At 38.2% G+C, this 27500-nt stretch overlaps 3 protein-coding genes across 3 annotated transcripts in view; 1 reads left to right on the plus strand and 2 right to left on the minus strand.

Moving 5' to 3' along the window:
• The window catches only part of ik (IK cytokine), an 8543-nt gene extending 203 nt beyond the window's left edge, over positions 1-8340 (minus strand). The window contains exons 1-20 of the mRNA XM_027168853.2: positions 8180-8340; positions 7437-7503; positions 7244-7336; positions 7001-7060; positions 6615-6782; positions 6287-6401; positions 6008-6078; positions 5239-5285; positions 4978-5141; positions 4401-4509; positions 3853-3892; positions 3562-3739; positions 1828-1846; positions 1405-1480; positions 1153-1236; positions 959-1016; positions 755-843; positions 509-617; positions 300-334; positions 1-190 (exon numbers count right to left, since the gene is read on the minus strand). The exon at positions 1-190 is cut by the window's left edge and continues 203 nt beyond it. Coding sequence (XP_027024654.2) covers positions 163-190; positions 300-334; positions 509-617; positions 755-843; positions 959-1016; positions 1153-1236; positions 1405-1480; positions 1828-1846; positions 3562-3739; positions 3853-3892; positions 4401-4509; positions 4978-5141; positions 5239-5285; positions 6008-6078; positions 6287-6401; positions 6615-6782; positions 7001-7060; positions 7244-7336; positions 7437-7503; positions 8180-8195 — 1626 coding nt within the window. The 5' untranslated portion in view covers positions 8196-8340 and the 3' untranslated portion in view covers positions 1-162. The remainder of the gene's footprint in view (positions 191-299; positions 335-508; positions 618-754; positions 844-958; positions 1017-1152; positions 1237-1404; positions 1481-1827; positions 1847-3561; positions 3740-3852; positions 3893-4400; positions 4510-4977; positions 5142-5238; positions 5286-6007; positions 6079-6286; positions 6402-6614; positions 6783-7000; positions 7061-7243; positions 7337-7436; positions 7504-8179) is intronic.
• A 5773-nt stretch (positions 8341-14113) lies between these two features.
• On the plus strand, positions 14114-17521 carry ndufa2 (NADH:ubiquinone oxidoreductase subunit A2). The gene is made up of 3 exons (XM_027168854.2): positions 14114-14271; positions 16449-16555; positions 17315-17521. The coding sequence occupies exons 1-3, from the start codon at positions 14168-14170 to the stop codon at positions 17404-17406; spliced, it is 303 nt and encodes a 100-aa protein (XP_027024655.1). The 5' UTR covers positions 14114-14167; the 3' UTR covers positions 17407-17521.
• A 4348-nt stretch (positions 17522-21869) lies between these two features.
• LOC125139880 (NACHT, LRR and PYD domains-containing protein 3-like) overlaps positions 21870-27500 on the minus strand; it is an 8389-nt gene continuing 2758 nt past the window's right edge. Inside the window, exons 5-9 of the mRNA XM_047805886.1 lie at positions 26670-27500; positions 24290-24463; positions 23479-23652; positions 22330-22503; positions 21870-22050 (exon numbers count right to left, since the gene is read on the minus strand). The exon at positions 26670-27500 is cut by the window's right edge and continues 940 nt beyond it. Of these exons, the coding sequence (XP_047661842.1) occupies positions 21870-22050; positions 22330-22503; positions 23479-23652; positions 24290-24463; positions 26670-27500 (1534 nt within the window). The remainder of the gene's footprint in view (positions 22051-22329; positions 22504-23478; positions 23653-24289; positions 24464-26669) is intronic.

The raw sequence follows: 27500 nt of genomic DNA on the forward strand, positions 1-27500 counted from the left end.
TGTAATAATGCACACAGCAAATGTTAACGTAACACACAAACGTCACACACTCGCACGCAGGCAGCATGTGATCAGTGTGTGTGTGTCTCTGCTGATCTGTTCGATTAATCACAGCACATCACAGCTATATCTCAATAACAATCACACACACACACACACACACTAATATTTCGGCCTCTTCACATCCACCCTATAAAACAGAGACACAAATCATTAGTTACATCAGTGTTAAAACAAAGCAGCTGTAATTTAACAGCAGGATGACACACATTCCTCCTCCTCCTCCTCCTGATACTCACCCATCAGCCTCCAGCTTCTTTCTCTTCTCAATGATCTGAGGATTAAAAGGTAAAATGATCAAAGTGTAAGGGACGTGACCGAAGGTGAGTCGTGTACAATTAACGCTGCACTGAACAAAATGAACCATAACAGTGTATAAAGGTGGAGGTTAAATAAATAAATAAATAAATATAAAGGTGTGTGTCTCTAATGTTGTGTAAAGACTCACAGCACTGATTTTCTTCCACTGTCGGTCCAGTTCTGCTTTCTCGTTGGTCTCTTTAAAGCGTCGTGTCTTTCTGCCCTCAGACATTTTTATTCCGTACTGAAACGCAGCCCTGAGCAACATGAACACAGGCAACTCAGATTAATAAGAAATACAGACTATTTAAATCTGTATAAAAGACAGAAACAGCTCTCAACTTCCACTAACCCCTCTGTGTGTGTGTGAGAGAGTGTGTGTGCATGCTCTTACTTTGGTAAAGCCTCTTTGTTGTTCATGTAGTCACTGTATTCCTCCTGTGTGTCAAAGTCCCAGCGGCCCAGAGGTCCTTTCTTATTGCCCTGATACACACACACACACACACACACACACACACAATGAAACATTACAGTGAAACACTGTGTATGAATGTGGTATGCACTGTTACAACTGACACACACACACACACACACACACCTGGTCCATCTTACTGTAGTCAACCTCCTCATCACTGTCCACTGCCAGGTCATCCATTCTACACACACCAATGAGAACACAGCGAATAAAAATGTATCAGAGTTTATGAGGACTAGTATACAGTATATATTTGTGTGCGCACACGTGTCTGTGTGTGTGTGTACACGTGTCTGTGTGTGTGTGTGTATGCTCACGTAGCAGGGTAACACTCAGCGTAACTATTGGACATCCCGAAGAAATCTCCCACATGTTTCATCTCCTCACGTCTCGTCCCAGCTGTGTGGAGCAGTTAAGGTTGTAAACAAATATACAATGGAGGAAGACATGACAAGCTTAGGAAAGATTAGCTGTGTGTGTGTGTGTATGTGTGTGTGTGTGTGTATGTGTATATATGTGTGTGTGTGTGTGTGTGTGTGTGTGTGGGCACATAAATAAAGAAAGGATATGTTTGCTGCCACTCTGTTGCGGTTCCTGCAAACTTCTCATTAATGAGTTTCAGCTGGTCTTTCACTGACCCTGGACCTGTACAGACAAAACAATGGGTCAAAAAAATCAGCAAAGAACATCAACAGTTCAACGTTAAACTCATACAGAGCTCAGGAAAGTTAGCAGACAAAGTCAGGGACAATTTTATTTAAAATTAGGAACAGAAGGGGAGTTTGATTTTTGTTAGCTACTAACAGTAACCACCAGGGGGCAGTGCTGAAGCTGTACTACAAGCAACACTCGACTTTTTATTTCAATCTATTTTGTTACATATGATCTAAATATCTTTGGTCTCATATTTCTTAACTCATCACGATGCTCACACACACACACACACACACACACACACACACACACACCAGAAGAGTAAAGCCCATATTTACCTTTATCCATTTCAATAGGCTGTGGAGACAAACAGGAAACAGATCAGTAAAGGTGTTGCACAGACCTGCATTTACATAGAAGCAGCTGATGTGTATGTGTATTGTATGTGTAGTGTATGTGTAGTGTAGTGTATGTGTAGTGTAGTGTATGTGTAGTATGTGTAGTGTAGTGTATGTGTATGTGTAGTGTATGTGTAGTGTATGTGTAGTGTATGTGTAGTGTATGTGTAGTGTAGTGTATGTTGTGTAGTGTATGTGTATGTGTAGTGTATGTGTAGTATGTGTAGTGTATGTGTAGTGTATGTGTATGTGTAGTGTATGTGTAGTGTAGTGTATGTGTAGTATGTGTAGTGTATGTGTAGTGTATGTGTAGTGTATGTGTAGTGTATGTGTAGTGTATGTGTAGTGTATGTGTAGTGTAGTGTATGTTGTGTAGTGTATGTGTATGTGTAGTGTATGTGTAGTGTATGTGTAGTGTATGTGTAGTGTATGTGTAGTGTATGTGTATGTGTAGTGTAGTGTATGTGTAGTGTAGTGTATGTGTAGTGTAGTGTATGTGTAGTATGTGTAGTGTAGTGTATGTGTATGTGTAGTGTATGTGTAGTGTATGTGTGTGTATGTGCAGTGTATGTGTATGTTTTGTAGTGTATGTGTAGTGTATGTGTATGTTTTGTAGTGTATGTGTAGTGTTGTGTAGTGTATGTGTAGTGTATGTGTAGTGTATGTGTAGTGTATGTGTAGTGTATGTGTATGTTTTGTAGTGTATGTGTAGTGTATGTGTAGTGTATGTGTAGTGTATGTTGTGTAGTGTATGTGTATGTTGTGTAGTGTATGTGTGTGTTGTGTAGTGTATGTGTGTGTATGTGTAGTGTATGTGTATGTTGTGTAGTGTATGTGTAGTGTTGTGTAGTGTATGTGTGTGTATGTGTAGTGTAGTGTATGTGTAGTGTATGTGTGTGTTGTGTAGTGTATGTGTGTGTATGTGTAGTGTATGTGTATTGTATGTGTAGTGTAGTGTATGTTGTGCAGTGTATGTGTATGTTGTGTAGTGTATGTGTAGTGTAGTGTATGTGTAGTGTATGTTGTGTAGTGTATGTGTATGTTGTGTAGTGTATGTGTATGTTGTGTAGTGTATGTGTAGTGTATGTTGTGTAGTGTATGTGTAGTGTATGTTGTGTAGTGTATGTGTATGTTGTGTAGTGTATGTGTATGTTGTGTAGTGTATGTGTAGTGTAGTGTATGTGTAGTGTATGTTGTGTAGTGTATGTGTATGTTGTGTAGTGTATGTGTATGTTGTGTAGTGTATGTGTAGTGTATGTTGTGTAGTGTATGTGTATGTTGTGTAGTGTATGTGTAGTGTAGTGTATGTGTAGTGTATGTTGTGTAGTGTATGTGTATGTTGTGTAGTGTATGTGTATGTTGTGTAGTGTATGTGTAGTGTATGTTGTGTAGTGTATGTGTATGTTGTGTAGTGTATGTGTATGTTGTGTAGTGTATGTTGTGTAGTGTATGTGTATGTTGTGTAGTGTATGTGTATGTTGTGTAGTGTATGTTGTGTAGTGTATGTGTATGTTGTGTAGTGTATGTGTATGTTGTGTAGTGTATGTGTATGTTGTGTAGTGTATGTGTAGTGTATGTTGTGTAGTGTATGTGTATGTTGTGTAGTGTATGTGTATGTTGTGTAGTGTATGTGTATGTTGTGTTTGTGTAGCAGTCTGTAGTGATGTTCTTCACCTCATCATCAGCTCGAGGTTTCTCAAAATAATTGTGACGTCGTTTCTCTTCTTCTCGTTCTCTCTCCCTCTCTCTCTCCCTCTCCCGATCTCTCTCTCTCTCCCGGTGACGCTCCTTCTCTTTATCCCTTGTGGATTTGGATGTGGTGGGGACGTAGTCTCCGATATCATCAAAGATACTGCAGCATCACAGTCATTAGACAAATAAACACACACACACTCAAATACTCACACACACACACACACACACACACACTGCATGTGACACTATATTTGTGTTTAAGAGACTCACTTCATGTCGGCTTCAGGGGCTTTTCGTTCATCCAGTTTTCCTAAACACAAAAACACACATGGGTCTGGGGTCACTACACACGCGGGTCTGGGGTCACTACACACGCGGGTCTGGGGTCACTACACACGCGGGTCTGGGGTCACTACACACGCGGGTCTGGGGTCACTACACACGCGGGTCTGGGTTCACTACACACATGGGTCTGGGTTCACTACACACGTGGGTCTGGGGTCACTACACACATGGGTCTGGGTTCACTACACACATGGGTCTGGGGCCACTACACACGCGGGTCTGGGGCCACTACACACGCGGGTCTGGGGTCACTACACACGCGGGTCTCGGGTCACTACACACGCGGGTCTGGGGTCACTACACACATGGGTCTGGGTTCACTACACACGTGGGTCTGGGTTCACTACACACGTGGGTCTGGGTTCACTACACACGTGGGTCTGGGTTCACTACACACGCGGCTCTGGGTTCACTACACATGTACACTGATACACACAGGAGTTAGAACAGAACAGTTCGGGTGACAAACAGACCTTTATCCCTCTTTTTGAGCTTCTTGTTGCGAGTCCCCTGTCTCAGGTAGGACAGGATCTGGGTGAGCTTGCTGATAACAATATCATTCGTGGTGAGAGTGGTCTGTGCCTGGAGACACACACACACACACACACACACACACACACACACACACACACACAGTTAATTAACCAGATATGACACATGTATAACCCATTAGTCTGTTTGTTCAAACATCTGACTATAGATTCTTCCATTTGGAGTCTGAACCATCTCTCTCTGTCTCTCTCTGTCTGTCTGCCTCTCTCTCTCTCTCTGTCTGCCTCTCTCTCTCTCTCTGCCTCTCCCTCCCCCCCTCTCTATGCTGCCTGTATGTCAGTCTGTCCATGTTCTCCTAGTGAAACTATCCTGTGATGAAGACACCGCTGTCACTCAGAGACACTTTATCTGTCTCTCTGTCCGCTCCCATTTCCCCATCAGATTTTATTCGTATTCCTGTCTGTCTGCTTCATTTCTGTCCACGTGTCTCCCTATATGTCTCTGTACAGTGTGCAGTGTGTGAACACAGATGCTGTGGGTCAGTCAGTAGCTCAGCACCTCCATGGTGGGACAGTCGGCTTTGCTGCGGATGAGTGTGGTGGGAATGTCCGTGTCTGCGTACTCGTCCTCCAGGTCCACCACGTACGCCATCCGCCCCGGCAGGAACAACTCGTTCCTCTCAATCTGACGCCCCTTAAACAGGATGCGGTAAATGTTCCTGCCTGTGGAACCACACACACAAACACACACACACGACTGTAGAACTGAACACATACATCACACGCACACACACTCGCACGCACACACTCTCACACTCACCCAGACGAGTCTTAAACTCAATCTTCTGCTCAGGATCTTCATCTTTTCTACAAAACACAAAGCCATTTATTCAAGATTAATAATGTAATAAAATGATGATAATATAGTATACTGTGTGTGTGTGTGTGGGTGAGTGTGTGTGTGTGAGAGTGAGTGAGTGTGCGTGTGTGAGTGAGTGAGTGTGTGTGTGCGTGTGTGAGTGAGTGAGTGTGTGTGTGTGTGTGTGAGTGTGTGTGTGTGAGTGTGTGTGTGTGTGTGAGTGTGTGTGGTGTGTGAGTGGGTGAGTGTGAGTGGGTGAGTGTGTGGTGTGTGAGTGTGAGTGTGTGGTGTGTGAGTGTGTGGTGTGTGAGTGTGTGGTGGGTGAGTGGGTGAGTGTGTGGTGGGTGAGTGTGTGGTGGGTGAGTGGGTGAGTGTGTGGTGGGTGAGTGTGTGGTGGGTGAGTGTGAGTGGGTGAGTGTGAGTGGGTGAGTGTGAGTGGGTGAGTGTGTGAGTGTGACGTGGAGGGAGTGTGAGTGGTGTGAGTGTTGTGTGGTGGGTGAGTGTGTGGTGGGTGAGTGTGAGTGGGTGAGTGTGAGTGGGTGAGTGTGAGTGGGTGAGTGTGAGTGGGTGAGTGTGAGTGGGTGAGTGTGTGAGTGGGTGAGTGTGTGAGTGGGTGAGTGTGTGAGTGGGTGAGTGTGTGGGTGAGTGTGTGTGGGTGAGTGTGTGTGGGTGAGTGTGTGTGGGTGAGTGTGTGTGGGTGAGTGAGTGTGTGTGTGTGTGTGAGTTATACTTGGCTTCTTTCTGTGCTTTCTCCATCATGTCCTCCTCCTCTCTCTCCTTACTGGTGATCTCAGCTCTAACCTGAACACAGGACAACACTGATCATTAGCTCCTCACTGCACAGATCTTCCTCACACACCATACAGAGGATGAGGAGCAACAGTTACACATCATCTCCTGTATGCTGATGCATTCAGGACGGAGAACATGACCTGAGTGAAGGTCCTCACACTCACAGCCTCACACAGGTGGGGGAGGTGAACAGCTCTGTTTCCACACTGACACTTACCTTCTGCAGCAGGGCGAAATCCAGACCCTTCACCAAGTGAGTGTGCTCCATATCACCACCCAAGAACTTGGACTCCTGAATCAACTGACGACGTTTTTCTGCTGCTGATTTATCCCTATAACACACACACACACACACACACACACACACACATTAACTCCTGTTAATAAATCTGAAACACCAACTACTCCATGACAGGCACTCTCTCACACACAGACACTCTCTCTCTCACACACACACACACACGCGCTCTCTCTCTCTCTCTTTCACACACACACACACACACACACACATGCTCTCTCTCTCTCTCTCTCCCACACACACTCACGCCTCAGCAGTTGGTCCCACTGCTCTGTAATTGGCCGTGGTACTGATGAGCTCCGTCTCCTCGTAGTCCTTGTTGACTCCGTCTCGTCTCTCTCGGGCGCGGTCTCTGTACTTCTCTGCTAACTCTCGCTCCCTCTCCAGCTCCTGCTGCCGCAGCTTAGCGTAGTAACTGCACACACACACACAGACTTAATTTATTATTGTATGTATAGATTATAAGGTACAGTATAAAGATAAGGACTATAAAATGTCCCTCTGTTGGAGTATAATTAGTAAAATGTAGAGATTGATTTCAAAATACAGTTTCTATTTCAGTTGATTAACAAATCCTATAAATTTCATTTTTAATTAAGAGTGAATTTTAAGGAGTGTAAAAATTTAACACACCTTTTCTTCTTCCTCCTTCGAGCAGCAGGATCCTCATCCTCGTTATACTCCCGAGGCATTCTGGGAAACAGAAGTGTTATAAACGTAAACAAACCACATACAGTGCACAGGAGGCAGGAGAAGCCGTTACATGGGGCATTTAGAGAGGCAGAAGGGGGTAAAAGTTCTCTACAAACAGGAAGGAAGCCTTCAGAATTCTTTTCATTTGGTCTCTACATCACAGCAAATAAATCTGAGTCGTACTCATGGTGGCGTGACTTGGATGGCGGGGCCGATGACGGCGTGGCTCGGGGGGTCATCAGGAGTTTCCTGAAGTCCTCATTGGTGAGTTTGGATCTGAAATTGACAAAAAGGACAAAAGTAAAGCGTCACTGTTGGGTATTTATTCTCAGGTGTGATGAACACACGCCATCTGTCTCTTAAATATCAAACTCACTGCAGCGCTGATCGATGATCCTCAACTTCATGGCCGTCTGGAGCCAGAGGGTTGGAGTACAGCTCCGCTACACACACACACACACACACACACACACACACACACACTTTAACTGACAATCCAAGACACAGCTGCCTACACCAGAAATACATGACTGTACACTGCAGGTTCGTATATTCACTGATGAGACAGTGAACCTTCCTAGTGCACCACAGAGGGGCAGGAGCTGAACCCCGAACCAATGACCGTGTGAGATAATGCTCACTAAACCCAGCGGTCATCGATGTGAACTGACCAGAAATTCTGTTTATGTACTACAGCTGTTCTAGTCATTTATTATGTTTATAGATGCTTTCATTTCATCTGGGATTAATAAAGTATCTGTCTGTCTGTCTGTCTCTCTCTTTGTCCCCCCATCTCTCACTCCCCCCCCCCATCTCTCTCCATCCCCCCTCCCCCCATAGATTGAACTGAGCGACATAAATAACTAATAAATTAACCAGATAGCGAACTATTGTTCTTATAATAGTTAACGTCTGTATGTCTGTTTATAAACATATCATTTAAAGTAACACAACATTCATGGTTTCATAAATTCTTATTAAATTAAATTTAGCGTCTGTTTTCATCAATTCTCCCAAACACCATGTAGCAAAACATGCTAACATGCTAACAAGCTAAGACCGAACAGTTTATTACAGTATATTATCATATAAGAAAACACGTCGCTTTACAGCACTTACTTTCGCGCTCAGGCATGATGACTCGGGCTTCTGCTGCAGTTGGAGCTTTTATTTAACTTCACAAATCTCTCCGAATTTATTCCTGATGATCGAGAGAAAAAAACACAAATGCGAGTACAGGTTTACTCTGCGCATGCGCAACACTCCACACATGCGCAGCCCGAACCGCAAACACGTCCCAGAGACACGGAGTAACAAAGCAGACGAGCTCCACACCGCCCTCTGGTGGACTCATCATCAAATAGCTTCACTTTGCTTTATATTAAATTATGGAATGAAAAATATCTAAAACAAAACAACATGAAAAGATGAAGCAAAAGGATGAAAGTTTTTAATCATCAGAAATATTCGATTTGGCAGTTTTAGTTTCTGCAACACATTGAGATGAAGTGACTGCTTGTACGGTGTTTATAGATGAAGTGTAACATGAATGTCGAGGGTGAACCTGCTGAAACTTTTCTGTAGGACAATAATTATGATCTTTATATTTTCTGTACATTTTCTAAATACATTTTCAGCCGTTATCTTAAATGTTAAAAAATATAAGCTAAAAATACACACAACATACTGTATGTTCTGTTCATACTGTATAAATATGTGTAAAAAATCGTTCACATTTATTTAAATTTTGTATTTTGTTTTATATGTATTTTGAGGGTTATCACTACTGCCCCTTCACACCCTGGACACGCCCTCTTACAGCTCCTCCCTTCTCTCAGGTGCTACAGAACTTTACTAAAACTCCCAGACACAGGAACAGTTCCTTACCCCAGACAATCACCCTGATTAACACCTCACCATCATTATATTCACTGCTTCATCTATAAGTGCTGCATTATCAGGACTGTCAGTCATTACATCATCTGTATATATTACACACTACTGCTGCTGTATAGTGTACTAAAGTATAATATTACACTATAGCGTTATTTACACTCACACTTTATGTACAGAACTGATCTGTTATATATTCTGTATTATAGTGTTATTAATGTGTGTATTGTATAGTATAGTGTTATTTATGTGTGTATTGTATAGTATAGTGTTATTTATGTGTGTATTGTATAGTATAGTGTTATTTATGTGTGTATTGTATAGTATAGTGTTATTTATGTGTGTGTTGTATAGTATAGTGTTATTTATGTGTGTATTGTATAGTATAGTGTTATTTATGTGTGTATTGTATAGTGTAGTGTTATTTATGTGTGTATTGTATAGTGTTATTTATGTGTGTATTGTATAGTATAGTGTTATTTATGTGTGTATTGTATAGTGTTATTTATGTGTGTATTGTATAGTATAGTGTTATTTATGTGTGTATTGTATAGTGTTATTTATGTGTGTATTGTATAGTATAGTGTTATTTATGTGTGTATTGTATAGTATAGTGTTATTTATGTGTGTATTGTATAGTATAGTGTTATTTATGTGTGTATTGTATAGTGTTATTTATGTGTGTATTGTATAGTGTTATTTATGTGTGTATTGTATAGTATAGTGTTATTTATGTGTGTATTGTATAGTATAGTGTTATTTATGTGTGTATTGTATAGTATAGTGTTATTTATGTGTGTATTGTATAGTATAGTGTTATTTATGTGTGTATTGTATAGTGTTATTTATGTGTGTATTGTATAGTATAGTGTTATTTATGTGTGTATTGTATAGTGTTATTTATGTGTGTATTGTATAGTATAGTGTTATTTATGTGTGTATTGTATAGTGTTATTTATGTGTGTATTGTATAGTATAGTGTTATTTATGTGTGTATTGTATAGTATAGTGTTATTTATGTGTGTATTGTATAGTATAGTGTTATTTATGTGTGTATTGTATAGTGTTATTTATGTGTGTATTGTATAGTATAGTGTTATTTATGTGTGTATTGTATTGTAGTGTTATTTATGTGTGTATTGTATAGTATAGTGTTATTTATGTGTGTATTGTATTGTAGTGTTATTTATGTGTGTATTGTATAGTATAGTGTTATGTGTGTATTGTATAGTATAGTGTTATTTATGTGTGTATAGTATAGTGTTATTTATGTGTGTATTGTATAGTATAGTGTTATTTATGTGTGTGTTGTATAGTGTTATTTATGTGTGTATTGTATAGTATAGTGTTATGTGTGTATTGTATAGTATAGTGTTATTTATGTGTGTATAGTATAGTGTTATTTATGTGTGTATTGTATAGTATAGTGTTATTTATGTGTGTATTGTATAGTATAGTGTTATTTATGTGTGTATTGTATAGTATAGTGTTATTTATGTGTGTATTGTATAGTGTTATTTATGTGTGTATTGTATAGTATAGTGTTATTTATGTGTGTATTGTATAGTATAGTGTTATTTATGTGTGTATTGTATAGTATAGTGTTATTTATGTGTGTATTGTATAGTATAGTGTTATTTATGTGTGTATTGTATAGTGTTATTTATGTGTGTATTGTATAGTATAGTGTTATTTATGTGTGTATTGTATAGTATAGTGTTATTTATGTGTGTATTGTATAGTATAGTGTTATTTATGTGTGTATTGTATAGTATAGTGTTATTTATGTGTGTATTGTATAGTATAGTGTTATTTATGTGTGTGTTGTATAGTGTTATTTATGTGTGTATTGTATAGTATAGTGTTATTTATGTGTGTATTGTATAGTATAGTGTTATTTATGTGTGTATTGTATAGTGTTATTTATGTGTGTATTGTATAGTATAGTGTTATTTATGTGTGTATTGTATAGTATAGTGTTATTTATGTGTGTATTGTATAGTATAGTGTTATTTATGTGTGTGTTGTATAGTGTTATTTATGTGTGTATTGTATAGTATAGTGTTATTTATGTGTGTATTGTATAGTATAGTGTTATTTATGTGTGTATTGTATAGTGTTATTTATGTGTGTATTGTATAGTATAGTGTTATTTATGTGTGTATTGTATAGTATAGTGTTATTTATGTGTGTGTTGTATAGTGTTATGTGTGTATTGTATAGTATAGTGTTATTTATGTGTGTATAGTATAGTGTTATTTATGTGTGTATTGTATAGTATAGTGTTATTTTTGTGTGTATTGTATAGTATAGTGTTATTTATGTGTGTATTGTATAGTATAGTGTTATTTATGTGTGTATTGTATAGTATAGTGTTATTGATGTGTGTATTGTATAGTATAGTGTTATTTATGTGTGTATAGTATAGTATAGTGTTATTGATGTGTGTATTGTATAGTATAGTGTTAATTATGTGTGTATTGTATAGTATAGTGTTATTTATGTGTGTATTGTATAGTATAGTGTTATTGATGTGTGTATTGTATAGTATAGTGTTATTTATGTGTGTATAGTATAGTGTTATTTATGTGTGTATTGTATAGTGTTATTTATGTGTGTATTGTATAGTATAGTGTTATTTATGTGTGTATTGTATAGTATAGTGTTATTTATGTGTGTATTGTATAGTGTTATTTATGTGTGTATTGTATTGTATAGTGTTATTTATGTGTGTATTGTATAGTATAGTGTTATTTATGTGTGTATAGTATAGTGTTATTTATGTGTGTATTGTATAGTATAGTGTTATTTATGTGTGTATTGTATAGTATAGTGTTATTTATGTGTGTATTGTATAGTATAGTGTTATTTATGTGTGTATTGTATAGTATAGTGTTATTTATGTGTGTATTGTATAGTATAGTGTTATTGATGTGTGTATTGTATAGTATAGTGTTATTTATGTGTGTATAGTATAGTATAGTGTTATTTATGTGTGTATAGTATAGTATAGTGTTATTGATGTGTGTATTGTATAGTATAGTGTTATTTATGTGTGTATTGTATAGTATAGTGTTATTTATGTGTGTATTGTATAGTATAGTGTTATTTATGTGTGTATTGTATAGTATAGTGTTATTGATGTGTGTATTGTATAGTATAGTGTTATTTATGTGTGTATTGTATAGTATAGTGTTATTGATGTGTGTATTGTATAGTATAGTGTTATTTATGTGTGTATTGTATAGTATAGTGTTATTTATGTGTGTATTGTATAGTATAGTGTTATTTATGTGTGTATTGTATAGTATAGTGTTATTGATGTGTGTATTGTATAGTATAGTGTTATTTATGTGTGTATTGTATAGTATAGTGTTATTTATGTGTGTATTGTATAGTGTTATTGATGTGTGTATTGTATAGTATAGTGTTATTTATGTGTGTATTGTATAGTGTTATTGATGTGTGTATTGTATAGTATAGTGTTATTGATGTGTGTATTGTATAGTATAGTGTTATTTATGTGTGTATTGTATAGTGTTATTGATGTGTGTATTGTATAGTATAGTGTTATGTGTGTATTGTATAGTGTTATTGATGTGTGTATTGTACAGTGTTATTGATGTGTGTATTGTATAGTATAGTGTTATTGATGTGTGTATTGTACAGTGTTATTGATGTGTGTATTGTATAGTATAGTGTTATTGATGTGTGTATTGTATAGTATAGTGTTATTGATGTGTGTATTGTATAGTGTTATTGATGTGTGTATTGTATAGTGTTATTGATGTGTGTATTGTATAGTGTTATTGATGTGTGTATTGTATAGTGTTATTGATGTGTGTATTGTATAGTATAGTGTTATTGATGTGTGTATAGTATAGTATAGTGTTATTGATGTGTGTATTGTATAGTATAGTGTTATTGATGTGTGTATTGTATAGTATAGTGTTATTGATGTGTGTATTGTATAGTGTTATTGATGTGTGTATTGTATAGTATAGTGTTATTGATGTGTGTATTGTATAGTGTTATTGATGTGTGTATTGTATAGTATAGTGTTATTGATGTGTGTATTGTATAGTGTTATTGATGTGTGTATTGTATAGTATAGTGTTATTGATGTGTGTATTGTATAGTGTTATTGATGTGTGTATTGTATAGTGTTATTGATGTGTGTATTGTATAGTATAGTGTTATTGATGTGTGTATTGTATAGTGTTATTGATGTGTGTATTGTATAGTATAGTGTTATTGATGTGTGTATTGTACAGTGTTATTGATGTGTGTATTGTATAGTGTTATTGATGTGTGTATTGTATAGTGTTATTGATGTGTGTATTGTATAGTGTTATTGATGTGTGTATTGTACAGTGTTATTGATGTGTGTATTGTATAGTGTTATTGATGTGTGTATTGTATAGTATAGTGTTATTGATGTGTGTATTGTATAGTGTTATTAATGTGTGTATTGTATAGTATAGTATTATTGATGTGTGTATTGTATAGTGTTATTAATGTGTGTATTGTATAGTATAGTGTTATTGATGTGTGTATAGTATAGTGTTATTGATGTGTGTATTGTATAGTGTTATTGATGTGTGTATTGTATAGTGTTATTGATGTGTGTATTGTAGTGTTATTGATGTGTGTATTGTACAGTGTTATTGATGTGTGTATTGTATAGTACAGTGTTATTGATGTGTGTATTGTACAGTGTTATTGATGTGTGTATTGTATAGTGTTATTGATGTGTGTATTGTACAGTGTTATTGATGTGTGTATTGTACAGTGTTATTGATGTGTGTATTGTATAGTGTTATTGATGTGTGTATTGTACAGTGTTATTGATGTGTGTATTGTACAGTGTTATTGATGTGTGTATTGTATAGTATAGTGTTATTGATGTGTGTATTGTACAGTGTTATTGATGTGTGTATTGTATAGTATAGTGTTATTGATGTGTGTATTGTACAGTGTTATTGATGTGTGTACCTTTGAGAGTCACAAACAGAACTAAATCCCTTGTGTGTGTCCACAACAACACACGTGGCCAATAAACCTGCTTCTGATTCTGATTCACATACTAAAGCATCAGGGTGTCACGTGTGCCGTGGTCACGTGGTCGCTAGGTGGCAGTGTGATATTTATGATCCTCCTCCGAACACAAACACCACAGAAGAAGCAGCAGCTCCGGGAAGGTCGGACAGCAAGATGGCGGCTTCCGCAGTGCGAGCGATCGGATCTAATGTCAGTAAAAATCTGAGAGAAATCCGGCTTCATTTCTGTCAAACTTCTGCTGCGAGTCAGGGCGCGAGGTAAAGACTTAACGGGGACTTTAGTCACATTATTCCGGTCTTCATGAACCGTTTAAAGCTAAATACTGGCTAAGTACCGTTAGCTTTCAGACTGGACTTGTGTTTAGTCTTTATTTACATCATAAACACACAAAACTACATCATAAACACACAAAACTACATCATAAACACACAAACTACATCATAGACACACAAACACATAGACACACAAACACATAGACACACAAACACATAGACACACAAACACATAGACACACAAACACATAGACACACAAACACATAGACACACAAACACATAGACACACAAACACATAGACACACAAACACATAGACACACAAACACATAGACACACAAACACACAAACACATAAACACACAAACACATAAACACACAAACACATAAACACACAAACACATAAACACACAAACACATAAACACACAAACACACAAACACATAAACACACAAACTACATCATAGACACACAAACACACAAACACATAAACACACAAACTACATCATAGACACACAAAACTACATCATAGACACACAAACTACATCATAGACACACAAAACTACATCATAGACACACAAACACATAAACACACTAAACTACATCATAGACACACAAACACATAAACACACAAACTACATCATAGACACACAAACACACAAACACATAAACACACAAACTACATCATAGACACACAAACTACATCATAGACACACAAACTACATCATAAACACACAAACTACATCATAGACACACAAACACACAAAACTACATCATAGACACACAAACACACAAAACTACATCATAGACACACAAAACTACATCATAGACACACAAACACATAAACACACAAACTACATCATAGACACACAAACTACATCATAGACACACAAACACATAAACACACAAACTACATCATAGACACACAAACTACATCATAGACACACAAACACATAAACACACAAAACTACATCATAGACACACAAACACATAAACACACAAACTACATCATAGACACACAAACACATAAACACACAAACACATAAACACACAAACTACATCATAGACACACAAACACATAAACACACAAACACATAAACACACAAACTACATCATAGACACACAAACACATAAACACACAAACTACATCATAGACACACAAACACATAAACACACAAACACATAAACACACAAACACATAAACACACAAACTACATCATAGACACACAAACACATAAACACAAACACTAAAAACACAAAACTAAATGATAGGACACAAAAACACATAAAACACACAAAACACAATAAAACTAAAACTAATATAAAGAAACAAACACACAAACACACAAACACACAAACACATAAACACACAAACACATAAACACACAAACACATAAACACACAAACTACATCATAGACACACAAACACACAAACACATAAACACATAAAAACACAAACACACAAACTACATCATAGACACACAAACACAAACACACAAACTACATCATAAACACACAAAACTACATCATAGACACACAAACACATAAACACACAAAACTACATCATAAACACACAAAACTACATCATAAACACACAAAACTACATCATAAACACACAAAACTACATCATAAACACACAAAACTACATCATAAACACACAAAACTACATCATAAACACACAAACACATAAACACACAAAACTACATCATAGACACACAAAACTACATCATAGACACACAAACACACAAACACACACACACACACACCAATAATTACAAGTATTTACAGTATAAATGAGTTCAGTATTCAGTATTAACTGTAACAGGATTTTTCCTGTATAAAAACAAATCATTGAGAAATGACTATTTGTAGAAAGTGTAAAGTTTATTTTACTTCTGATGAATAGAAACAAAGCAGCTGTTAGAATTATATAAATAAATAATATATAGTTATATGTAATATACACACACACACACACACACACACACACACACACACACATTATTCACCTTTTGACCAAAACAACCATCTCTCAGAATGTCCAGAGAACAGTGTAAAGGAATTTTATTGTAATACTAATTTTAATGGCCAGAATACATCTGAACTGGGTGAACATTGTGTGTGTTTGTGTGTGTGTGTGTGTGTGTGTGTGTGTGTGTGTGCAGGGATTTTGTACAGCAGCACTATGTGACCCTGAAGAACTTGAATCCTGACTTTCCCATCCTGATCAGAGAATGTTCTGGTGTTCAGCCACGACTGTGGGCGAGATACGGTGAATTACTGAGACATTCATCACTCAGCTCTGTACACACACACACACACACACACACACACACACACACACACACACCTGTTTGCCTGGAAAGAGCAGATATATACACAATGTGGCTAAAACTGACCACCACACCACTGTGTGTTTGCGTGTTGAACATCACACTCTGTTCCTCTTAGTTCCAGTGAAGAGACGTTTGTAAACATACAGCACACTTTGTGGAAAGAGTGTGAGGATGAAAGATGTGTGTGTGATGGGGTGCACATACTTTTGGCTGTATAGTGGGAATAGAGAGATATTCAGATATCAGAGCTACAGAAGCCTGGAAAGAGACGTCTGTCTGTTATTTAGAGTTTCTGATGAACAAATCTGTGGTCAATTTTTATTTGGATTTATTTCCTTGTGTAATTAAACCATTAAACTTGACAATTTATTATAACTGAAGCCTTGTTCAGAAAGGACAAAGTCTGGATCGTGTCCAACTCCTTAACAGTCTAATCTAGCTAACTCAGATTTATTCTTCAGTCTGATGTTTAGAGAAAGAATCCAAACCTCAGTTGAGTTCATCTCCTTCATCTAGCTGTTGTACATTTTCAGCAGAGATACAGCTGCTTATACACTGAGTTTATACAGTGTGTGTGTGTGTGTGTGTGTGTGTGTGTGTGTGTGTGAGAGAGAGAGAGAGGAAGAGAGAGGAGTTTGAATGTAAATGAGATATAATAAGTAATAAGTGCTCTCTGTGTGTGTTAACTGTTCCAGCGTTTGGTAAAGAGCAGAGTGTTCCTCTGGACAACATGAGCGCTGATCAGGTGGCTAAAGTTCTGGAGAACGCCGTCAAAGTGACATCCTGAGTCGTGTTCTTCATCTTCCTCTAAAGTGGATGTGGACCTGTGTGTAAAACTGTAATTAAAGTGTCGTGGTTTAATAAAATGTCTCATTAAAGCGTCTTTATGACGTTATAAAGCATTAGTGTCTGCGTTTCATTCCGCCAACGCCAGGGGGCAGAAAAAACACCGCTTCTCTTTAAAGAGACTTTGAACACTAAGTAAAAAAACACGAAGTTTCATTACAGATTTTCCCCACTTAAGTTCTACAGTCTGATTTATAATCTGCATAAATTACAATTAAATATAAAATAAGAGAAAGATGTGATGAAGTCCTGTGTTTTGCTTATGTCCAGTTTATTCCGTTGTTTTGTTTTGGTTGCCGTCACTGCAGAAATCCCCGCTTCACACAGGTAAGATGTCGGAAATGGCGATAAGGATTTCAGTGCTGTGGTGGAAATCCCGGGGTATTCCGGCAGAGTTGTAGTACCGAACGTAGTTTTAAGGCCGCCGTCATTTGCAACCAAGAGTTGCTCTTCTTCTTGCACAGACATGCTAGATTCGCCTGGTTTGTTGACAAATGGGTCGCGGATCCATTCCTTACCAGGTCGTGGGTCTTTAGTGGTTGGGACGTAGCGCTGGAACTCTGTTAAAAGCAAAGACAGCTGATGCACCAACTGGGTGAATGATGCTCAGTCTCACCTAAAATCCCCGCTAATGTCTGAAACATGTCCAAAATGCCCCTGTTCACACGCCGTCCACACAACTCCAGTTTAGCTTTAAATGCAGCTTCTTTGTCTGCCAACTTGAAAACAGTCAACAGAGGAAGTCATTTTCCCCTGAAGGGACAGATTGAGTTCATTGAGCAGGCTGAATTTTGCGACCCACACCTTGTCACTGAAATGTGCTGCCAGTGATGACTTCTCTTCTGAGAGAAATCTTTGCAATGGCTCTCGTACTCTGGTTAGCGATTTTCCTCTGGATAACCATCTTATGTCTGTGTATAAGAGAAGGCATCTGTGCTCAGCATCCATCTCCTCACGAAACTGCTCAAACAGAGTTAAGGGCTTGTGTTGTGGTGGTTAATAACTTTAATAACATCAATCAATATGCTGTTAAATCCCGGTGACATTTTTCGGCTTGCCAGCATTTCCCTGTGAATGACACAATGCGTAGATTCACTCTCAGGTGCAACCTCCTTAATCCGAGCAGTTAAACCTGACAGTCGTCCTGTCATGGCAGCAGCTCCGTCTGTGCATATGCCGACACAAAAGGACCATTATATGTCCTGATATAGAAGCATCCAGTGACCTGAACAGTTCTGCTCCTGTGGTGTTGGTTGGCAAAGTTAGTGCACATAACAAATCCTCATGCACATCCTCCTGATATGGATATCGCACATAAACAAGGAGTATTGCCTTGTTGTCGATATCTGTAGATTCGTCAACCTGGAGTGCGTACCACGGTCATGTATTCATCTTCTCCAACAACTGTGTCTCAATGTCTTCGGCTATTTCCTCCACGCGCCTAGTCACAGTGCTAGCTGACAAAGGCACATGTGCTATCTTTTCCACAGCAGCTTCTCCTAGAAGTTCACGGCAAATGTCTTTAGTGGAGGACAAGATCAATTCTTCACCGATAGTGAATGGCTTTTGAGCCTTAGCAATACGGTTAGCCACCAAATATGATGCTCGCAGTGCATTCTCCTTTATTGATGTGTTGGCCCTCACACATTTCTTCTGTCCTTCGTGTTCCCGTTTTTTTCTTTCAGAATACTCCAGGAGCTCGTCTGTAAAACCAGGGGCTCGTCTGTAAAACCAGGGGCTCGTCTGTAAAACCAGGGGCTCTTCTTTAAAACCAGGAGCTTGTCTGTAAAACCAGGGGCTCTTCTGTAAAACCAGGAGCTTGTCTGTAAAACCAGGGGCTCGTCTGTAAAACCAGGGGCTCGTCTGTAAAACCAGGAGCTTGCCTGTAAAACCAGGAGCTTGTCTGTAAAACCAGGGGCTCGTCTGTAAAACCGGGGGCTTGTCTGTAAAACCAGGGGCTCGTCTGTAAAACCGGGGGCTTGTCTGTAAAACCAGGGGCTCGTCTGTAAAACCGGGGGCTTGTCTGTAAAACCAGGGGCTCGTCTGTAAAACCAGGGGCTCGTCTGTAAAACCAGGGGCTCGTCTGTAAAACCAGGGGCTCGTCTGTAAAACCAGGGGCTCGTCTGTAAAACCAGGGGCTCGTCTGTAAAACCAGGGGCTCGTCTGTAAAACCAGGGGCTCGTCTTTAAAACCAGGGGCTTGGCGTTCAAGTGGCAAAGCAGTTTTGAAGGTTTCATTGCCTCATTAGAGAGCTGGTGCGTTATGGGGTCAGAATTGTTTCGTTATTCTGAATAAATATACTAAGATCCACAAATAAATATAAAGTTTCACAAATATTTTTTAAATTAACAAATGCACAATAATCAAACCGTAAATATATGTTACAAATTTCACAAAAAGAAATGAAATTCACAAATAAATAAAATGTGATTTGCAAATAAAAAATATTTATAAATTGTATTTATTTGTGAATGGGACAATCGGACAACGGTCTCGTGGCGCTGACCAATCGTGGCACGGTCTACCTCCAACCAATCTTTACCGTACATATTTACAGCGGGTCTATTCGGACAGGATCAGTATTACCTGAGGTAATTTTTCCGGACTTTTTTTACAGAAGGTAAAAGTCGCCGTAATCTTTACAGACACACACACACACAACATACACACACATAAAACACACACACACACACACACACACACACACACACACACACACACACACAACATACACACACACACACACACACACACACAACATACACACACATAAAACACACACACACACACACACACACACACACACACACACACACAACATACGCACACATAAAACACACACACACCTGGGGTACAAATAACACTAGAATTTGCCTCTACACAGTGAAGTTTTAGTTCTCCTTTTTGTCAGTTTAGTAAATGTTCATGACCCAACAGATAAAAAAAGAAAAGAAAGAATTATTTAATCCTTTAAAAAGAATTTTAAAGAAGCATAAAGAAATAATAATGATGGGACTTGCAGTGACTGTTTACAGTAAACTCCATATGGCAGATGGGATGGTTATTAAATCAGATACAGAGAGAAAAGAACTAAAGGATCTAATGAGTGAAAACAACCTGATAGACGTGTGGAGAGAGAGAAATGTAGGAAGGAAAGAAGAGATATAGTGAAAAACTTACAGGACAACGATTGTCTTTATTTTATGTTCAAGAAATGTAGAAAACTTTACAGACAAAATCAGATATAAGGAAACAAGTTTGAGTATCATGAGTTTTTATTTATTAAGCCTGGAATAATGTAGAAAGGGGACAAAGTGTATGGGGTCTAAATACAGAACGTTTAAAGATAAACAACTATGATTTTATGTTTAGAGAAATTAAAGAAAAACACAAAGGAAATGAAATGAATGAGGGTAATGTTATACAATGAGATAATGTTAGATTTTTAATTAAACATTTTTAATTAAATATTGTAGAATGTGAGAAAGAAAGAAAGAAAGGAAGGAAGGAATAACATTAAAAAGTAAAATTACGTTTTAAAAAATTAGAGAATGAATTGGCCAAAGAGACAAAAATATAAAAAAGGGAGGAGAAAGAACTCGAGGGGACAAAATGAAGAAATAAAGCAAAATATATGGTGGAAAGAGGAAAAAGAAAGAAGTTAAATGATATAAAAACAAGATGCAACCAAGATAAAAATGTCATGAGGAAATTAAGAAAGAAGAAATTAAAATATAGAAAAATAGATCAACTACAAAAATAAGATTCCTTTAATGTTCAAAGGGATTTTAATAAAGATTTTAAAAGTGTTTGGTGAAAAGGGTTTGAAAAGAAGAGACTTTTAAAGGAAAAGAAATAAATCTGTGAGTCTCATCTGTGGAGAAACTAATCTGAGATCCAATTAAAGAGGTAAAAATAATGTGTAAACATCTGTAACACATGGATGTGTATTTGTGTAATCAGTGTGATGATGTGATGATATCTCTGTGTTGTGTGGAGATGCTGAAGGATTTGACTTTGGATTGTAAAAGATGTTAAAGTGTGAAGTTGTAGCTGAGAGGATAAAAGGATGTGATCAGTCACAGTTATTGTTATGGATCTTCTACATCTGAATATGAATGATTCAGCTCCCAAACTGATGGAAATGTGGGACGTGTTCTAACGCTTCACCACCATAACTGCTTTATCCTGGAAAAAAGGTCTGAGGAGAGACTCCTGTCATACACCAGACCTGCTGAGTGTCTTATTAATGCTGAAAAACACAACAGGACAGAATTACAGACACATTTAAACACATTACTTATGAACAACAGAAACATAAATACACACATTAGATGTGACATTTTACAGCACACAGTGAATATTACACAATATCATACAGTAAAGAGACAGTAAGTCAGTAACTCACTGTAGTGTCTCCAGTTTACAGTGTGGATCCTTCAGTAGATCAGAGAGCAGCTTCTCTCCTGATTCTCCTGGATTATTACGGTACAGATCCAGTTCTCTCAGGTGTGATGAGGAGTTTGACCTCAGAGCTGAAGCCAGAGCAGCACAACCTTCATCTGTAATACTGCAGAGCTCCATCCTGCAAGAAAGAAAACCTTCTCACACTTAACACACTCAGGTTTAGTATTGAAAACATGAACTACACAAAATCTTTATATACAGTACATTTACTCTCCATCTCACACACACAACAATGACAATACATCAGATCACTACAGTTACAGTTACCACAGAGGAGAACTGGATGTTGTAGTGTTTATTAATATTGTGTGTGTGTGTGTGTATATGTGTGTGTTGTCTGTGTGTGAGTGTGTGTGTGAGAGTGTGTGCGTGTGTGTGTGTGTGTGTGTGTGTGTACCTCAGTATCTCCAGTGTACAGTGTGGATCCTTCAGCCCATCAGAGAGCAGCTTCACTCCTGAATCCTGCAGTTTATTGTGACTCAGGTTCAGTTCTCTCAGACTGGAGGAGTTTGAGCTGAGAACTGAGGACAGAACTCTACAGCTTTTCCCTGTCAGATTACAGTCACACAGCCTGGAAGAGAAATGATGAAGTGTTTGATTTATTTGTCTGATAGTGAATTGAGGTGTTTCCATCAGTGAGAAATAAAGTGTGGACCTGAACACAAGGGTCTAATATCAGGATAAAAATCTAACATGAACATCTGTGTATAAAGTTGGACAGCTCTTGGACAGATCCATGTGTCTCAGCTCATATGAGACTGAGATGTCTTTAACTTTCTGAAACAGGATAATGTGCTGAAACAAACTTCCATGTGCTGACTCAGATTTCTGTCCACTGAAGTCCCTCCTGTGTAAAACACGTGACTGCTTCAGCTGCTGTTCACTGACTGCAGTAGAGTGTGTGTGTGTGTGTGTGTGTGTGTGTGTGAAGGAACAATGTCATTGGTTGGACCTGTAGAAGGAATTCAGCTCTTACTGAAGGAGAGCAGTACTGATTCTGTACAAACTGGGACATGTGGTTCAGTCTGAACTGAAGGATATGATGGAACAAGACAGATCATTCATTCAGTTCAGATGTGAGTCTCCAACAAGAGGAGAAGGGGGTGGAGTCATGCTATGGAGAGACTGTAGCACTTTGGAGAAGTTTTATATCTGTTTATCTGGACATTCGTCTACAATCGAAATTAGCAGCTCGAGTTCTGGAGTTGGAGCTTTGGGGAAAAACAGCATCATATAATACCATTTGTGTACAAGTCCAAGTTTATCAGAGCTTTTTATTTCTTAATGATATTAATGTTCTGTTTTCTGTCTGATTGTTCATGACTTTTACATTTAGCTTTAATATTGTACTGCTGTTAGTTATGCATTTTAATTTTTATCATATTATATAAATATTCTATTGTAAAGCAGGTCTGAATTTTGTGTTTACAGGTTCTATAGAAATAAAGCTATGATGATTAAATATGTTCATCAATTTCATGTAATAATTATAAACTGTGTGTGTGTGTGTGTGTGTGTGTGTGTGTGTGTGTGTGTGTGTGTGTACCTCAGTATCTCCAGTGTACAGTGTGGATCCTTCAGCCCATCAGAGAGCAGCTTCACTCCTGAATCCTGCAGTTTATTGCCACTCAGGTCCAGTTCTCTCAGACTGGAGGAGTTTGAGCTGAGAACTGAGGACAGAACTCTACAGCTTTTCTCTGTCAGATTACAGTCCCACAGACTGGAAGAGAAATGATGAAGTGTTTGATTTATTTGTCTGATAGTGAATTGAGGTGTTTCCATCAGTGAGAAATAAAGTGTGGACCTGAACACAAGGTTCTAATATCAGGATAAAAATCTAACATGAACATCTGTGTATAAAGTTGGACAGCTCTTGGACAGATCCATGTGTCTCAGCTCATATGAGACTGAGATGTCTTTAACTTTCTGTAAGAAGATAATAACAGAGACGTCACTCTGAACAAACACGTCTCTTTATTTCTAGCAGAGAGATGTTCATACAGTGTGTTCAGCAGCTCTGGGGAAAGTTCTGCTGGAGAACATTTACACATTTACACACTGTCCTTTACTGCTTCATTACAGTGTGTTCAGTGTGTAGATCTGTGTACATTGTACACACTTTTACTTTGTGTTACAAACATTCTCAGGAATAGTTTTGCTCCCATTGAACAACAGAAACAGGTCTATAAAATGGTGTGTGTGTGTGTGTGTGTGTGTGTGTGTGTGTGTGTGTACCTCAGTATCTCCAATGTGTGTGTGTGTGTGTGTGTGTGTGTGTGTGTGTGTGTGTGTGTGTACCTCAGTATCTCCAATGTGTGTGTGTGTGTGTGTGTGTGTGTGTTTGTTTGTGTGTGTACCTCAGTATCTCCAGTGTACAGTGTGGATCCTTCAGCCCATCAGAGAGCAGCTTCACTCCTGAATCCTGCAGTTTATTGCCCCTCAGGTTCAGTTCTCTCAGTCTGGAGGAGTTTGAGCTGAGAACTGAGGACAGAACTCGACAGCTTTCCTCTGTCAGATTACACCGACGCAGCCTGGAAGAGAAATGATGAAATATCAGAACACTGATCTCAAACACACAAACACAGCCATAATCCAGCTAAAGTTGAAGCTGTAACAGAAATGTCAGTGTGTTTGTGTCACACACACAAATCAGAGGACAGGACACCACATCAGGACATTTACAGGAGCAGGGACGTCTTTCTGCACTCCACAATCTCTCAGCTACAATTTATTATAAGACCATTAGGTCATGTACATAACACACACATGTGAGAGCGAGCAGCCTACAAACACTACACTCTGATCTGTGTTCAAGTTTCTACACCCAACACTGCAGATACAGTGCATTTTATTACAGAACATAAAGAATTATACAGCTGTACACTACCAGGTAATAACATGACAATACTAGTCGTACTTTACACTCAGTTATATGTTGGATTTCACACAGACACTAAAACAGTTGGTGTGTATTGTTCTCTGTGCTCGTACACGTACAAATCTGTCACCTCCAGACCTCTGATTTTACACACACACTGGTTCAGGTGTTTGGTGTGGACCTGAATACAGGTGGAGTGTTCACATACGTCTAAACACATCCAAACTAAAGAGAAAGGTTTTTTAACCTTATAAATGATTCTTGATCATGATTTGTATTTTTTATAAAATATAGATGTGTAAAAATCTCTCATCGATCATAAACAATGTAAATAAAGGATATTAGAAAGAACATTGTACTGTTTACTACAGATGTCACTGTTACTATTTCAACACAACTTAGTGAACCCTTCTTTCTCCACAGAGTAAATGGGATCATGTCTTTATGCCTCCACAACTGAGAAGTGAACGTGGGGTTTTCTTCTCAAATCTGAGCTCCTTTCCTGTTTACAGAGTGACGTCACATCAGCACGACTGCACACAGCATCAGAAATAAACAAAGTCGAACTTCTTACCTTTAAATGAGTCACACTGTATATACACAAGTATTAGCTTTAGATGGATCAACATACAGACATTCGTTTGTTCAATCTAAAACACTGACTATACACATAGCAGGAAATCTAACCCACCTTGTAGGTACAAATCTAACACAACACTACTGTGTGTTACACTGAAGGATTTGTGTAGGTGGGCTTCAGGGGGCTATAAGTGACATGGTAGAATGTAGTGTACCAATGTGTAATATTTTATCAGTACATAATGATGAACAGAGAACAAAACCAGTCTGTTATTAATGTTGTACAACAAAAATATAGATTCACTACAGCTGCTTATAAACACAAACACAGTCCACAGCTTAATGTCTCCAAAATCCACAGAAAGGTTCCAAAGAACGAAACCTGACGTCTCTTCAACAGTAACGGTGATAAACCTGACCGACCGTCACGTGCGACCGTCTTTGTGTTCACCGTCTGTTTTTACCACATCCACCATCTTCTGATGCAGTGAACCAGACAAAAAACTGTCTATAATTCAACCACAACAGATTAACAACAATCACGAGCCAAGAACAAGAATGTGATCATTAACAGTTTGGTGTCTTTGTCGAGCTCCAAGTAGAACAAAACAGGACTTTTTAATAACAGCGGTCACGACACTACACTCACCTGTGACACATTATTCATCCTCTCTCTTTTTACCTGCTTGTACACTTGATAAGCAAAGAACAAAGAACCCCATCAAAATAAAAGTCTTCATATAAAAGTCACATTTAAACTCCATCCTCTACAAACAGGTCAGTGTTAGAGAAAGAAAATCTTCATCACACATCTGAGTTCGCTGCCTAGCTTGTTTCTAACATAATAAGAAGATAAAGCTGAACATTTTCCCACTTTGTATGTCCAATGTGTCGAGGTCCAAAATGATGGTTGATGTTTTATTGACCACGAGCTCAGTCCTTGGTAAAGTTTAGCAGTAGTGCAGACTGAAGGAGACTTTTGTTTGTCCTTCGTATTGGGTTAAAGTTTTAAAAAGCATTATGTTTTATTTTTATTAGAAAGAACAATTGAGTAAAAAAGCCATGACAGAGTGAATCTCCCCACAACACTGTCACACACAACACAAGATGAGGAACTTCAACATAAAGAAAAAGTGACACAATCTTCTGTAAAAGTACCAGAGGTTTGTGTAAAGATGATTAGAGGAACTATTAACACACATTAATCCAAACAGTGCAGTTCAGTGTTACATTAAAATAATAAACCATGCAGTAATACAGTTATAAATAAAAATACTCACTCAGCTTTTCTGGAGGCTTTGACCACTGGCAGCAGCCTCAAGAGACCTTCATCTGATGGATAATATTCCCTCAAATTAAACTCATCCATCTCCTGTTCTGAGGTCAGTAACACAAACACCAGAGCTGACCACTGAGCAGGAGAGAGTCTGGTGTCTCTGAGACGTCTGTAACCTTCTCTGTTCAGGTAAGTTTGTACTTCCTGCACTAGAGAATCATCATTCAGTTCATTCAGACAGTGGAACAGATTGATGGATTTCTCTGGAGATGGATTCTCCCTGATCTTCTCCTTGATGTACTCCACTGTTTCCTGTTTGCTGTGAGATCTGCTTCCTGTCTGTGGCATTAAGTCTCGTAAAAGAGTCTGATTGGTCTCCAGTGAGAGACCCAGAAGGAAGCGGAGGAACAGGTCCAGGTGTCCATTCTCACTCTGTAAGGCCTTGTCCACTGCACACCTGAGGAGATCAGACATGTTTGACTTCCTGAGGAGATCAGACAGATCAGAGGTTTGATGTTCTGTTACATTTCTGCTGATGAAGGAGAGAAATGTGTATAAAGCAGCCAGAAACTCCTGAACACTCAGATGTACGAAGCTGAACACCTTCCCCAGGTGAAGCCCAAACTCCTCTCTGAAGATCTGGGTACACACTCCTGAGTACACTGACACTTCTCTGACATCAATGCCACACTCTCTCAGGTCTTCCTCATAGAAGATCAGGTTTCCTTTCTCCAGCTGGTGGAAAGCCAGTTTTCCCAGTGCCATGATACTCTCTCTGGTCTGCTGAGGATCAGGGTCACATTTCTGATGGTACTTTTGGTCCTTGTGTTTGATC

The sequence above is a fragment of the Tachysurus fulvidraco genome, chromosome 21 (genome assembly GCF_022655615.1).
Source record: "Tachysurus fulvidraco isolate hzauxx_2018 chromosome 21, HZAU_PFXX_2.0, whole genome shotgun sequence".
Lineage (NCBI taxonomy): Eukaryota > Metazoa > Chordata > Actinopteri > Siluriformes > Bagridae > Tachysurus > Tachysurus fulvidraco.

What these genes read in the sequence shown, in the direction of transcription:
- ndufa2 (XM_027168854.2), top strand. Translation starts at nt 14,168, where the DNA reads ATGGCGGCTTCCGCAGTGCGAGCGATCGGATCTAATGTCAGTAAAAAT. An exon ending in GCTGCGAGTCAGGGCGCGAG is followed by an intron (nt 14,272 to 16,448) that starts GTAAAGACTTAA and finishes GTGTGTGTGCAG; the next exon opens with GGATTTTGTACAGCAGCACT. An exon ending in ACGACTGTGGGCGAGATACG is followed by an intron (nt 16,556 to 17,314) that starts GTGAATTACTGA and finishes TAACTGTTCCAG; the next exon opens with CGTTTGGTAAAGAGCAGAGT.